The sequence below is a fragment of the Lactuca saligna genome, chromosome 3 (assembly GCF_052625555.1).
Source record: "Lactuca saligna cultivar CGN05327 chromosome 3, ASM5262555v1, whole genome shotgun sequence".
In the NCBI taxonomy this organism is placed as follows: domain Eukaryota; kingdom Viridiplantae; phylum Streptophyta; class Magnoliopsida; order Asterales; family Asteraceae; genus Lactuca; species Lactuca saligna.
In genome coordinates this window covers 172317270-172333729 of record NC_136419.1, presented here as the reverse complement: position 1 = coordinate 172333729, position 16460 = coordinate 172317270, and the positions used below count along the sequence as shown (strand labels likewise).

Below are 16460 nucleotides of genomic sequence, written 5' to 3'. Positions count from 1 at the left end.
ATCCATAACCATATCGATCCTTCAGGGAAAAAAGGATACCAAAACGAAATCCCGAACACAACTCGCCAAACCCTCAAGGAACAACGGATACCACACGAGAACCCGAAACGCAATTCCATAACCATCCAACGAGACTAGCAGATAACGATACTCCACAATAATCATAAATAATCAAAACAACACGAAAGAAACATACCCGCAGCAGCAAGCTGAAAAGCACGACCCTAAGCCCTTGGGGGCTCCGCTCCACTCTGACCTCCACCTGTGATCCTCAATGTGGCCGGTGTTGGAGCCTGCACCGGTCCTGCAGCAAGCTGTGGACAGTTGACCCTCAAGTGTCCAACCTGATGACAATGATAACATATCCTCAAATCCCGAACCGGCACTGACTGTCGACAATCCCTCGTATAGTGTCCCTCCTTCCCGCACTTGCGGCATGTTCCACCGGACCGACAAACTCCGGCGTGACCCCTCCCACACTTTCCATAAACATGGCTGCCCTGATCTCCCATCATGGAATCAACGGTCTTAGACCGTTTCGTCGCCGGCTGCGACTGAACCGGAGTTTGCCTCAGCTCACGCATCTGCAACTCAATCTCTAACTCACGCCGCCTGGTGGCCTCCTGTAACTCCAACAAGGTCTCGCACCTCTGCGCGGATACAACTGCCTGATGTCCCTCTTTAGCATACTCAGATATCGGGACATCTGAGCCTGCTCCGAAGCGAACTCAGGGCAGAACATCGCCCTCTCAGTAAACATCCTGGTGATTTCCGTCACCGACTCCGTATCCTGCTTCAGCTCAAGGAACTCCTGAGCCAACCTCTCCCTCTCGACCTGCGGAACATAGCGAGTGCTGAACATCTCTCTGAACTGATCCCATGAAATCGCAGCCCTCTGCGCATCCGAGTATGACGCCGTGGTCAATCTCCACCAATCCTTTGCCCCGACCCTTAACAGGTTCAGAGCACACCTCACCCTCTGATCAGTAGGGCATGAACACGTGAAGAAACACCCCTCCACGTCTGATAGCCATCTCATAGCAACGATCGGATCCTGAACTCCATCGAAGGTGGGAGGCTTCGTATTATCGAAGTCCCAATACTGAAAACCTCTACTAGGTTCTCCCCCTGCCGCTACTACAGCCGCTGTAGCCGCTGCGGCAGCCGTCTCCGTGGGAGCCGCATAGCGCTCATCAAAATACTCCACCATGGCGGTCTTGATCGACCCAAACAGTTCCGGCAGCTCAGCCCGGAACAATGCAGCAACCTCATCATGCAGGATCTCACGAATCCTCGCATCCAACTCGTGCGTACTCATCTGACCGACAACCTCGGGCAGTACGGACCCACCCGGAACTCCCTCTCCTGCTCCTGATCCTGACCCGGATCCACTCCCAGCATGCCCTGAAATCTCCATACTGAAAGTAAAACACCAAAATCTCAGACACCCCCCACTATCCCGGGAACCAACTCTCAACCCAACCCTAGAGGTCATGGTTTCCCTGATACGCGTATGGGTCCTGTGCTTTCAGTAGTACGGGCCCATACTACCTTCCACACCTACCTATATTTGCATGAAGTACTACCACAACACCCTAGTGACAAATATACATAGCAAGCGCTCGATCCTCACTCCTAGAGGAACACTGGAACCCTCAATAGAGGAACCCTAGGCTAACAGATGTCACATAACAGGAAACATTATCATGAAATCCTGAAGATCCCTAGCCTATCACTAGCATGTTGTTCTATTAAAGCTCAAATAAACAAATGTCATGAATGGTAATTTGGGGTTACTTACTGGCTCCGGCTGATCGTACCTCCGTGTCCTCCTTTACTTATTTTGAAAACCATTTTAAATTCTCTTTTGAAAACCCTCCTCGATTTGAGACTCGAGTCACACAAGTGTTCCTCCAATTCACTCAAACCAAGGCTCTGATACCAACTTGTAACGACCGAAAAGTCCAACTAATTTAAAAATTTTCAAAAACAATCAGATTTCATTAACTTATTACAAAAAGGTTTTCAATACATTATTTATCAGAATATTCCCAGGTCCATTTCATAAAACATAAACGCGAGGGACGGTACGATCACGCCTTTGCCTTGCCACAGTCTCCCGAAGAACCTGAAAAACATTAAACCACAACTGTAAGCCCGGAAGCTTAGTGAGATACCCCCAAAATACCAACCACATATACGCCCTTCCAGGCTACGACCTTCCGGTCCCAAACATATTGCCTTCCAGCCCATAACATATTGCCTTCCGGCCCATAGCATAAAAAGCATACATAACATAACAGAACATAGAACAGCCATGCATATCGGGTCTACTGTGTGACTGGTCCGCCGTATCGGGCCTTCAGTCCACCGGATCCACCCTCCGAGTCTAGTCATGTCCTTCGAGTCTACAGTGTGGTTGGTCCGCCCGCACCGGGCCTTCAACCCACCTGGTCCACTCTCTGAGTCTACAGTGTGACTGGTCCGCCGTATTGGGCCTTCAGTCGGCTTGGTCCACTCTCCAAGCCTCGGCACGTCTGGTCCGCCCTCGTGGGGCCTACAGCCTATCCGGACCGCTCGCTGGGCCTTCGGAATAACCGGTCCGCCCTGGGTATCTTGGCCTACAACACAAAGCAGGACCCGCCTCAACCCATCTCCAGTCCAAACAACCATGTGCACATAACATACAATCATATAACAGTCATAGTCAACAAACCGAGCAAGCAGATCACATAGCATATCATTACCCTAACCAGATTACCGACCTAACCGGTCACTAGCATAACATCACTCTACATATTGGGAAACTGACCTTAACTAGGTCTCCAGCATATACCATCCTAGCTACCAGGATGCAGACATATCAAACAATAACATAATAACCATACTCGAATCTCAATCCAATAAAGGGCCGACCTTGGCGCCTTAGACCCTGTTGATATAGTGAGGATAACTCACCTCGAAACTGTCGGCTGAAAGGATAAGATCCCGCTGCTCCGAACTCCGACACGAACTCCTCCACTGAACACCAAAACACTCAACTCAATATATACCCTTATTTACCAAAATACCCCTGGAAGACAACTGGTCAACCCTTGGACAAGGTCAAAGTCAACCCCTGACTGACTCTACTCGCCGAGTCAACCCGATGACTCGCCGAGTCCCCAAGTTCAGAACTTCCCTCAATCCGCGACCTGACTCGCCGAGTCACCCCGAGACTCGCCGAGTCCAACCACTCTGAGTCTACTCGCACCCAACTCACCGAGTCATCCCTTGACTCACCGATTCTCGACTCAACAAAAAAATATTGGGACTCTTCGACAAGACTCACCGAGTCCAAGAACAAACTCGCCGAGTCTAAGGCTATCTTCAACCTACTCGCCGAGTTGTTCATCCAACTCGCCGAGTTCCAGCTCATCTTCAAGCAACTCGTCGAGTCCACCCTTGTGACTCGTCGAGTACCATCGGTCTGAATCCATACATAAGCATCCCAGGCCATGCAATTGATCCAAAACATAGATCTATCCTCCTACAACCCATCCATCACGTAAAGTGGCAAACTTTACGTGAATCCATGAAGATCTAGGCATTATACACATTAAGGCTAAGGTTTGGGACAAGATAGCTTCACTACATACTCAATCACAGGGACTTTCAGGCATTCCAACCCTTCTCTATTCCAGATCTGAGGTAGCAACCTCAGATTTAACCTCTAGACTCCAAAACACCAATAGATGTGATCTCAACACCCCCAAAAATGAAGAATATAGACAATAGCAGCTCAAGATCAAGATATTACCTTCAAAGAATGCCCCAACAGCAATGAAACTCGAATCCAAGCAAAACCCTTTGATCCAAGCCTTTTCTCCTTCAAGATTTCTTCAACTAGCACTTCTCCAAGCTCCAATTTGCCCAACAATGGTGTTCCTCCACGAAATTAGGGTTTATGGGGCTCAAGGGGAATCAAAGAGGTTGGGGAGGAAACATAATGTTCTTTATATAGAGCTCAACCCCGAGAATTAGGGTTTTTCTCCACTCAGCATCTACTCGCCGAGTCCATCTTTGGACTCGCCGAGTAGGCCACTTGACACGCGACCAAAGTCGCGACCCTACTCGCCGAGTCCATCCATGGACTCGCCGAGTTGCCCTCCATAACTTACACTTTTAGCCCTTCAACTCTACTCTTGCTATTCCGGGATGTTACACATTGTTCGATCCTCGACGCCCCAATTTCATCTGACGAGATCAAACAAGCGATTTGGTGTTGTGGGGGAGAAAAATCTCCTGGACCGGATGGATATACGTTTAAAGTGTTAAAAAAGAAATGGGACCTCATTAAACAAGATATCTTCAGGTTTGTTGCTCGTTTCAAATCAACTGGAAGGCTCGCAAGAGGATACAATTCCTCATTTATTACTCTCATACCAAAGATAAAGGATCCAATGAGCTTGGGTGACTATAGGCTGATTAGCTTAATCGGATGTATGTACAAAATTCCCAAATCCTAGCTTCACAGCTAAAACAGGTGATTGGTGAGGTTGTGAATGAGGTTCAATCTTCATATATTGAAGGTAGACATATACTTGAAGGCCCCCTAGTTATCAACGAAGTTATAGCCTGGGCAAAAAGGACCAATTAACAAATCTTTCTTTTCAAAGTTGATTTTGAGAAAGCATTTGATTCAATAAATTGGGGTTATCTAGAATCCACAATGGAACAAATGGGATTCAGTCAGAAATGGAGAAATCTTATTGACTTATTCACAATTGTTTATCGTCATCAAGGGCATCTGTACTTGTCAATGGATCCCCAACGAAGGAATTTGCCTTATCAAAAAGAGTTCGACAAGGAGACCCCCTATCACCTTTTCTATTCATAATCATAATGGAGGGGCTAAATATTGTAATCAAAATAGCTTTGGAAAAAGCACTTATCCAGTGCCTTTCATTACCACATAACGGTCCTACCCTTTCACACTTATTTTACGCAGCCGATGCCATATTCCTTGGTGATTGGAATAAGAGTAGCATTAAAAATCGCCAGAATATTAAAATGCTTTCACATATGCTCAGGGCTGAAAGTCAATTTTCACAAATCAGATTATTTGGTATTGGAGTTTCGGATTATGAACTGCAATCACAAGCTCAAATATTGGGATGCTAAAGAAGTTCACTTCCATCCTAGTTGGTGCTAATATGTCATTGAAGAAACATTGGAGGCCAATCATCGACAAATTCCAAACACGCTTATCAACTTGGAAAGCCAAAACTCTTTCTTTCGGGGGGGGGGGGGGGGGGCGAATTACCCTTATCAAATCAGTCCTAAATACTCTCCCAACTTATTATCTTTCCTTATTCAAAGCTCCATCTGGCATTATAGAGGATCTTGAAAAACTGAGAAGACGGTTCTTGTGGGGTGGGGACGATTCCAAACGCAAAATTCATTGGGTCTCATGGTCAAAAGTAGTAGCTTCTAAGAAGGATGATGGCCTTGGGGTGGGATCATTAAAAGCTCAAAATTTAGCATTGCTTACGAAATGGTGGTGGAGATTGAAGGCAATATCGGGAGGGCTATGGTGAAAGTGCATCAACAATATTCACAACTTGTCAAACAAGCCAGTCAACGATATTGCTAATGCCTCACTAGGCAGTACCTGGTGTAATATTGCTAAGGCAATAAAATCTCTCCCTGAATTTGACATCAATCATCAGGAAATCTTCATTCTAATTCCTGGCTCAAATGTTAATATATTGCTTTGGAAAGATCGATGGTGTGGCTCTCTAACCTTACAGGAGCGTTTTCCCAGAATTTATGCTATGGAGTCTAAAAAATTGTGTAGAATAACAGATAGAATTGATCAAACAGGTTTCAAATGGAGGTGGAAATCGGCGAATATGGACGGGGAGGTTCTAGATGATTTCATGGAGTTATGCTCCTTCATTCAAGGGGTTAATACAAATCCTACACCAATTGGACTCCGCTTTAACTTAAATCCAGACGGAAAATACACGGTTAATACCCTAAGACAAAAGATAGACTCCGAAAAAAACCCTCACACTGGCACAATAATCAACTGGGTAAAAGCAAGCCCTTTGAAAGTTAAATGTTTCGTTTGGAGAACATTAATGGATAGGCTGTCGCTAGCAACAAACTTAATGAACATGGGTATTATTATGGCAAACACAAATTGCCCCATGTGCAATGGCGAACATGAAACAAGCGATCATCTATTTGTTAAATGTCCAATATCAATCGAGGCGAGATCTTGGATCTTCAAATGGCGTGGCATTCCAGCTACTAACTTTGACACGGTAAATGAATTTCTCAATTTCGCAGCTACATGGGGGAACTGCCCAAGAAAAAGGGAGAGATTCAAGGTGGTGCTTTATGCGATGCTTTGGTTTTTATGGTTGGCCAGAAATAATTCCATCTTTAAGGCGGTGAAACCGATCCTAACTATGATTGCAGACGAGGTTATATCACAAATGTATGCTTGGTTCAGATACATAACTTTGGAATTAAATTGTAGGTGGCTAGATTGAAGTATATCTCAATTTTGTTAAAATCTTTGTATTTTCTCTTGTAACTGCCCACAAATAGTTGCTTACTACTTGTGTTGGCCTTTTATTTATAATACAATATTCGCCGTTTCCAAAAATATGATATATGAGTGAATAACAATTATAATCCTTATATAACCAATTTATAGATTTATAGATTTCCTAGATCTTTGAAAACGTACACACCATTTTTAATTAATTATAATCCGTCCAATAGAATCCTAATTATGTCAAGTATATTGATATATCAATCATGAATAACAATCGCATGCGCTAAGTTTTTTTTTTTTTTTTTTTTTGAACGACAAATCTAATCTACTCCTAATTCTCCACCTACGTCCTTCACGGAACTTGAACCATCGACCTTAAGGAGGAAGGAGAACACCAGATACCGCTAGGTCAGAAGCCCTTTGATCGCATGCGATAAGTTAGTATATAGTGAGGTCCTTTACTATTAAATTCATAACATTTGTATACAGAAGATGCTAATATTAATTTCTTACGAGTCCGAAAGTATAAAGCAAGAGTCCTTTATGATGAATACCTGTGGTCATTTTATTTAGCTTCTCTGAAAAAGTGGTTTAATGAACCAAAAAAATAAAAAAAAAATAAAACAAAATAAACAAAACTTTATCCGTATAATCCATGGATTGAACCTTGATTATGACTAAAAGAGTACTATTTTCCCCCTTTCTAACACTGCTTTAAGTCCACCCCCAGGCTCTTCCCCTCTACTTTCTCTTTCTTCCTGCGTTCTAACTCCTGGTGACCAGATCAACCAGCCATTTCCTAGGTTTTCGGTTCTCTTTTTCCATGCTGATCTGAGCTCTCAATTACATCCGTAAGCACACAATATCACGCACACACCTCGACCTAAAGGAGCTGTCAAAACCCTCGAAGTTGCAAAAAAGATTCCATCTCAAATTAGCTGATGATTGATACCATTTGAGCACGACTCCTATCCTTCAATTCGAACAATTAGGGCAATTGAAAGGTTTTTCAATCGTTTATGCTCGTTCGGAATTTTTTCAGGTCAATGAACTACGTGGATTGTATTACAGATTGCGATTAATTTGATGAACGAGCTTCGGAGCTTTTGTGCATTTTAAGAAGAAAAATGAGGTTGATTATTACAGTAGAGACTGGTACGTAAGTCTGGATTGTGTGGTTTTTTGATATCGTTGTTGTAGACAGAGGATGAGTTCAGATGTTAGTAGGACGGGTGGGCAAGTTGAAAGGGACATCGAGCAGGTAAATCAATTACAACATTGTCTGAGCTTCCGGATATTATTGTAGAGTTATGATTGTTTGCTAATCAAATGCGTAGGCATATGTTAACACTTGAAACACCGGGTAAATTACTTGCTGTTTATGTGATCTCAAATCGTGTGTGGCTTTAACGTTCCCACACTAATGTTATAGAATGAACAACTTATAAGCATCATATCACTTTGCATCACTTGCTGAGTTTTTATCGCCTAGTTGAACAATTATTGCTCACTGCACAATGATTTGACCATTTTTTGAAAATACAAAGGTAATGCAAACTGCAAAGAAGCTGGAATGTAATGTATGCTACTTAATAATGGACTTTATATGCTTTCGTCAAATGATTTGATGCAAGTGAGTCCTTTTGAAATTAGGGAAAATTGTTTTACTATAGTATGCTTTTAATAAAACAGAAGATAATAACGAATTTTTGATCAATGCTCAATGAGGAGATGACATATTCTAGCAGGACAACTTCAAAATTTAGTCAATCATTAATGGTGTAGAACATACCCTTCCCTTAATATACTCTGTGAAGTATGAGGTTTCTATAGCTCTCAACTTCCTTCCTAATATGCATAATGCATGTAACTTTCTTGTATGATCAACGAGTGACTGTTAGCAATAACAGAGAAAGTTGTAGTTGTCAGGTTAAATATTGACTTCTGCTAATGGTTGATACTTTTGCCTTTTCTATTTTCTAATACCATCTGCTATCATATCCCTAACAAGTGACAATACTTCTCTATAGGCTATATCTCTTACTTTCTGGTGGATGTTTAGATGCATGTTTTATAAATCTCTTTTTTGTAGCAGAAAATGTGGTGAATTCTCTTTAACTTAACGTCTTGAGTGATATTTACTACAGGCCATTACTGCTCTGAAGAAAGGGGCTTATCTTCTCAAATATGGAAGAAGAGGGAAGCCTAAGTTTTGTCCCTTCAGGTTGGCTAATGTAAGTTTGACTTTTATCTTTCATGAAGTTCCACCAATGTATTTCTTTATTATGTTTCCATTTAATATGTTTTATGTTTGCGTCAACATTTATCGGATTTTCATTCTTTTTGTCCTAGTATGACTAGGTTTCTTAGCTACTATCGCTGATTTAATGCATTCTACTTGGTATTTCGTTAATAAGTTTAGAGTAAAAGTCACACAAGTGCCTTCATTCTGTGTATATATTGTTTATTCTTTCATTACCTTCCACTTTTATGGAGATAGAATAAATGCACTTAAAATCATGATTTTTTTTTTCTTTCTTTCCTATTATCTTTTAAGCAAAAGGAACAATATGTGTTTTTGTTGTGAACGTCTGGAACATGTGTTCTTAAATGTAAAGGCAATACCAATCTCTTTGTAACTGTAATTATCAATAGTTTGCAGTTTCAATGATACTGTTTTTTCTATATGCTATTTCAGGATGAGTCTATTTTGATATGGTTTTCTGGGAAAGAGGAAAAACACCTTAGACTAAGTCATGTCACCAGAATTGTATCAGGGCAGCGAACTGTAAGTAATTTCATTTGCAAATTTTAATTTTTACACGATTAGTTATTCTAATTTGAGGAGAATATCCTAAAAACCCATTCAAGAAATAAAAAATGGCATCACAATTGAAAACAATAACAATTTCTTGTTGACTCAAAAGTATAAAACATACAGCTTGAGTAGCTCCAAAATTCCAATACATAATATGCCATCTGACATCTTACCTTATTAAATTATATATATATTTTTTGTTATTATGAATATTTACTATGATTTCACTTTGTTGTTTAGCCAATCTTTCAAAGGTATCCACGTCCCGAGAAGGAATACCAATCGTTTTCACTAATATACAGCGATAGATCTCTGGATTTGGTAGGATTTTCATCTCTCTTTGCAATTGATTATTGATTCTTTTTGCACTATTGCTAGCATTTTGTATGCCAATTAGCAATAGGTTTTGTGAGTTTCTATTTATATTCTTGCAATTCATTTTGTCTAATTAGATATGTAAGGACAAGGATGAAGCTGAAGTATGGTTTAGTGGGCTTAAAGCATTAATATCACGTGGGCATCAGAGAAATTGGAGAACAGAATCAAGGAGTGATGAAATCCCATCTGAAGCTAATAGTCCCAGGACATACACACAAAGAAGCTCCCCTTTACATTCTCCTTTTGGTAGTGGAAATAGCTCACAGAAGGTACAGCTCCTTTTTGATTTAATCAGAAAGAATAAGACTTGATGGAAAAACTCGTTCCCTATTAAGTCCTAACCTTTTACAAATTTGCCCTTATTTATTTTTCTTCCTTCTTTCCTCAAATACTTTATAAACATCATTTATCCATACAACACTTGATCCTAATGATGGAATCACAGAAGGAATGGAATGGTGTATGACTGTATTCTATACGAATCAATAAAATCTGTTTCTTTTGACTAGGCTGATGGAATGGACCATTCTTGAAAGATGTCAATCCTTTTCTTTTGTTAGCAAAATGGTGTTTTTATTTTTGTGAAAAGTTGCAATATAACCCATTTTTATTTACATAATCTTCTAAGACATCTTTTTTTTTTAGAAATTTTACGATTTTAATCATTCATAAATTTTCTTTCCTAAAAATAATCAAGAATATTTTTTTGATTACATTTTTATTTCGGTTTCTAATGAAATTTAACATGTTTAGTTCTTTATTTATGTAAATAAAAACTTCAATAATTATAATTAACACGTAGAATAGAGTTAAAACTATACATTGTATTTACATACTATACAAAAAATCCATATGAAAATTATTTTATTCCTACAAGCTAAACAAACATGATCATGGAGTGTAATGATTCGTTCCATTACCTTGCTTATTCACCCATGATAGTGTTTAATAATAGTTTTTTAATGTTTTAATGAGCTTTTATTATCTTTAATCGTTATTTTTGTAACTAATAAATTCTATAATAATGATTAAATACCACATAGAATAGTATTAAACTCTACACTAAAAGCTTACATGAAAGATGCATTCCATTCCTACAAGCCTACCAAACATGATAATGTAATGTTAGCAATCATTCCATTCCATTCCATTAGACCATATTCCATTCCATCCTCACATTATGTTACATTTCAGGAAACCATTGATCAACTTAGTCTTCATAGTCCATTCGGAAGCCCTCCAAAGGCATTATCTTTCCCAGATATGGCTCCATACAAGGTCCCACTCCCACCCAAAGGCTTCTTCCCTCCCGTTTCCAACGGGTCCTTCCACTCACCATCATCCGGTGGGTCCGACACCATGCACACTCATTTCAACCGAATGGGTGTAGACGCCTTCCGCGTAAGCCTCTCAAGTGCCGTAAGCTCCTCAAGCCAAGGCTCCGGCCACGACGACGGGGATGCCATGGGCGACGTTTTCATCTGGGGCGAAATCACCGGAGACGTCTGCGGACCCCACAAATCCGGTACCAAAACCGATTCCTTATTACCCAAACCTCTAGAATCCGCAGTAGTCCTCGATGTCCAAAACATCGCGTGTGGCGGCCGCCACGCCGCGCTAGTCACAAAACAAGGCGAAATCTTTTCATGGGGCGAAGAATTAGGCGGTCGTTTAGGACATGGAATCGATTCAAACGTCCTGCATCCCAAACTCATCGATGCCCTTAGTAACACAAACATCGAGTTAGTGGCATGTGGGGAGTATCACACATGTGCAGTTACCTTATCCGGTGACCTCTACACATGGGGGGAAGGGCATTTCGGGATACTCGGACATGACAATGAAGTTTCACACTGGGTTCCGAAAAGGGTAAATGGGTCATTAGAGGGTATCCATGTGTCCTCCATTTCTTGCGGGCCGTGGCATACTGCGGTGGTGACCTCCGCGGGTCAACTTTTTACTTTTGGAGACGGGACTTTCGGGGTGTTAGGACACGGGGATAAGAAAAGTGTTTTGAAACCTAAAGAAGTTGAGTCGCTTAAAGGGTTGAGAACTGTAAGGGCGGCTTGTGGTGCGTGGCATACTGCTGCTATTGTTGAAATTATGGTTGGGAATTCGAGTTCTAGTAATTGTTCTTCCGGGAAGCTTTTTACATGGGGTGATGGGGATAAAGGTCGATTAGGGCACGGGGATAAAGAAACTAAACTAGTTCCCACTTGTGTTGCTGCCCTTGTGGACCCGAATTTTTGCCAGGTGGCATGTGGGCATAGCATGACACTCGCACTCGCAACTTCCGGGCATGTTTACGCGATGGGCAGTCCGGTTTACGGGCAGCTCGGGAACCCGAATGCTGACGGGAAGCTGCCCGCTCGTATTGAAGGTAAACTTTTAAAATCTTTTGTGGAGGAAATCGCTTGTGGGGCCCATCATGTTGCGGTTTTGACTTCGAGGACGGAGGTTTACACATGGGGGAAAGGGGCGAATGGGCGATTAGGTCATGGAGATACAGATGATAGAAATTACCCGACTTTAGTTGAAGCTTTGAAAGATAAACAAGTGAAAGGGATTGCTTGTGGGACAAATTTTACTGCAGCTATATGTCTTCATAAATGGGTGTCTGGAGTTGATCAGTCTATGTGTTCTGGGTGTCGCCTTCCGTTTAATTTCAAAAGAAAGCGACATAATTGTTACAATTGTGGTCTTGTTTTTTGTCATTCTTGTAGTAGCAAGAAGTCACTAAGGGCATCCATGGCACCTAACCCGAATAAACCCTATCGGGTTTGTGATAATTGTGTTAATAAATTGAAAAAAGCTATCGAAACCGATGCCTCTTCAGTGTCTTCCGTGAGAAGAGCGAGTATAAACCCTAACGAGCAAAATGATAAAGATGATAGGTCAGAATTACGATCTCGCCCTCGGCTCGCGAGGTTTGCTTCTATGGAAGCGATGAAACCGTTGGAAAGTTATTCTTCAAAGAGGAATAAGAAACTAGAGTTTAGTAGCAGTCGTGTTTCGCCTATTCCTTCCGGAAGCTCTCAATGGGGAGGGATTAATATTTCTAAATCTTTTAATCCGGTTTTTGGGTCTTCTAAAAAGTTTTTTTCCGCTTCTGTCCCTGGTTCAAGAATGGTGTCTCGGGCAACTTCTCCGGTGTCGAGGCGGGCCAGCCCACCTCGGTCCACCACCCCAACACCAACTTTGGCCGGATTATCTTCACCAAAGATCATTGTGGATGATGCTAAAAGGACAAATGATAACCTCAATCAAGAAGTAACTAAACTAAGAGCACAGGTATGTGTATATTACTTGTTTTGCTTTTTTATATGTACTCACTCTGTCACTCATCCACTTAGTGCAACATTTACATAGCATTTTGATTCTTCCTTCTTTATGAATTTGTTAATGGAAATAAGAAAGGAGGATATTTTCTTGGATGTTATATTTGATTTGGTGATATCAGGTTGAAAGTCTAACCCGAAAAGCCAAACTTCAAGAGGTTGAGCTGGAAAGAACTTCTAAACAGCTGAAGGAGGCAATAGCAATTGCAGGGGATGAAAGCTCAAAATGCAAGGCTGCAAAAGAAGTCATCAAATCACTTACAGCACAAGTAAGATTAATCTTATTAAACTCTTTCAATTTCCAATTCCTGTTTGTTTGATGAATTTTCTTGGGAGTAAATGCAAGAAATAGCAATTTACTTTCATTGATTTGTTTATTTTAGCATCGTTCTCTCATTTCTTTCTATTATAGCATTGTACTTTGAAAATTTTATCCAATTATAAGAATTTCATCCAAAAACTTACTAAATTGGGTAGATTTTTCAAAGCATGATGTCCTAATAAGGAAATAAATTGAAAGTATAAAGCTATAATTTGGTAGATTGTTTAATGTACAATGCCTCCACATGAAAAAAGTTGCTTGCTTATATTGATTTGTTTATTATAGCATCCTACTTTCATTTCTTCTTATTAATAAACTATAGCAATTTTCATTGCTATAATTGGGTAAATCTTCAAAGTATAATAACATAATAAGAAAAAAATAAATTGAAACTGCAGTTTTATAATTGGGTATATTTTATCAAAGTAAAGTGCCTTATTAAGAAAAATATTAGAAGTGAAATACTCTAATCAAACAAAATGGAAGTATGATGCTATAATACTAAAATATCATGGTGTTTACATTTCCCTCAATAGGGTTAAATGCAAAAATAATAGCAACATAATTCCATTGATTTGTTTATTATAGCATCATACTTGCATTTCTTCCTATTATATCATTGTACTTTGAAAAATCTTCCCAATTATATCAGTGAAAACATTGCTATAATTCGGTAGAATTTTCAAAGTACAATGATATAATTGGAAGAAAAAAAAAAAAAGTACAATACTTTTCATACACAAACAAACCTACATTGCTATTTTCTTAATTTACCCTTTATTAAATTTACGTTGTTGGACTTTTCAACTGATATTTTTTGTTTCTATTTTGGTATGTTAAAATAGCTGAAAGACATGGCAGAAAGGCTACCAGTAGGAACTACAAGAGACATAAGATCTCCTTCCTTCACTTCTTTCGGATCCAATCTTTCTTTCAATGATGTCTTAATAAACTCCTCAGTTGACCAGCCTAATGGTCAAACTCAAACACCAGCATATAAAAACACTCAGTTGGTATTAAATGGATCAAGTTCCATCATAAACAGAACAGCTGTTTCAGAAGCAACAGCAGCAAGAAATGGTGGCAGAAGTGATGATGAATGGGTTGAGCAAGATGAACCTGGTGTTTATATTACGCTTACGTCCTTGCCTGGAGGTATTAAAGATCTTAAACGAGTCCGCTTCAGGTATGCTATTTTACCTTTCCATTTTTTTCAGTGAAAATATGTTGTGTTTTTCTGTATTTTACCCTTTTTGGAAAAATGATTTCCAGTTATACTGCGTTTGGCATGCATTGGACCGAGACTGAAACCGATGCCAATAAGAAAAAAATTACAATTTTTTTTGTCTCGTCCAAAAAGGTGGGACAAGGACTCGCTCTCGATATCTCGTATGTGGAAAAAGACGTAAATATGCCCTTCTCATCCTCATCATTGAAAATAGCCCTGGAAAGCATTTCCAGTTCCATCTAGTCCGGTCCCGTTACACGGGACTGGACTGTACCTGACCAGACAAGTTTTCTAGGGCTATCATCAATGATGCGGATGAGGAGGGTATTTACGTCTTTTTCCACATACGAGATATCAAGAGCGAGTCCTTGTCCCACCTTTTTGGATGCGACAAAAAAAATGTAATTTTTTTCTTATTGGCATCGGTTTCAGTCTCGGTCCAATGCATGGCAAACTCACGACTACTATTATGTAAAAAGTCGAAAATACCCTCAATGAAAAATAATATTATGACCGTCTTTTAACGGTTTAAAAATAAAATGCAGTCGAAAGCGATTCAGTGAGAAACAAGCGGAGCAATGGTGGGCCGAGAACCGTGCGAGAGTTTATCAACAATATAATGTTCGATTGGCTGATAAATCAAGTGTAGGTGTCGCAAGTGATGACTTGGCACAGTGACATGTAGAAACATCATCGTATGTAAATGAATTTTCCTAATTCGATTTGTTGGGTTTTCGCCACGTCATCTCCCGTCCGTTAAATTGTTTCCTGTTTTTTCGGGGTTGATGATGTCGATGAATATGTAAATTCATTGTAGGTTTTCTAGCTGTTCTTGAAAGCTGATACCGTGTATATTCATAGTTTCTTTTGGGTTTCGGTTATTAGCTTTGAAAGTTGTATACCTTGAAAAAAAATCTTGCTGATTGGTTGTAGTTTGCTATCGTCTAATATTCACTTGTTTTGTTTTTCCTTTTTTCTTCTTTGAAATCTAAGTGTCTTCACTAATCCAAGTTGTATCATATGTTAGTTTGTTTCTGTCTCATATGCATGCAACTTGTATCGCGTTTGGCATATATTGGATTGGAGTTGAAACCAATGTCAACGACAACTTAGTCCAATCCTGTGATGAATTGTCCTATCTCAGAAAAACTTAGTCCTTGTTGTGGTCCAATGAACATCAAACATGTTTCAAGCTATGTACTTCCACTAAAACCATTTTGACAAATTTGTCCAATCATTTATTGCTGTTATAAAAAATGATATTCTGAAATATGTCCGCAAGGGAACTATGAAGGGGCTCGGGTGGGCCATGCCCCCTATTTTCTTTTAACATGTAAGAAAAACACCCTAACAAAAGAATATTGCTGTCGTAAACGACAAAAAAACTTGAAACTAAAGAGTATGATGGTCTGTATTCGATTGGATACAATTGTTTAAGCAACAAACATCAAGAGAACTCTATGAAAAAAAATTGGGAAGAAGATGGTAATTTGAATAGAGTTTTGTTGTATATGGCGATTTTTTGATCGTGCGTGTTATAAAAGCCTTTTATGGTCAAGATGGTCTTTTTGATAGGGTTGACTTAAGTAATCTATCTCGTGGTGCAAAGTTATTCGTGCTTTTAATCTAAAGGAGTTGATTAAGGTGCTATTTGTTTTTTCGAAGAGAAAATACGTTAAGTCTGCGGACCACTTCTGCAATCCTCTGTAGCAGAAAAGGTGGAACAAACGGCTGCAACATTTAATAAAAAATATGTTTATTTTTTAATGTCTGCAGATCGCTGCAGTAAGTTAAACTAAGACGTGAAGAGGTTTAAAGCAGTTAGT

At 39.9% G+C, this 16460-nt stretch overlaps 2 protein-coding genes across 2 annotated transcripts; both read left to right on the top strand.

The window, feature by feature from the left end:
- The first annotated feature begins 5816 nt into the window (after positions 1–5816).
- Positions 5817–6542, top strand: LOC145036168 (uncharacterized). Its single transcript, XM_078984635.1, has one exon. It carries the CDS (start codon positions 5817–5819, stop codon positions 6540–6542), a length of 726 nt encoding a protein of 241 aa, XP_078840761.1.
- Positions 6543–7244: 702 nt separating this feature from the next.
- LOC145037477 (PH, RCC1 and FYVE domains-containing protein 1-like) lies at positions 7245–15639 on the top strand. The gene is made up of 9 exons (XM_078986140.1): positions 7245–7811; positions 8698–8784; positions 9249–9338; positions 9609–9689; positions 9821–10015; positions 10941–13037; positions 13207–13353; positions 14252–14592; positions 15180–15639. The coding sequence occupies exons 1-9, from the start codon at positions 7758–7760 to the stop codon at positions 15310–15312; spliced, it is 3225 nt and encodes a 1074-aa protein (XP_078842266.1). The 5' UTR covers positions 7245–7757; the 3' UTR covers positions 15313–15639.
- Positions 15640–16460: the final 821 nt, after the last annotated feature.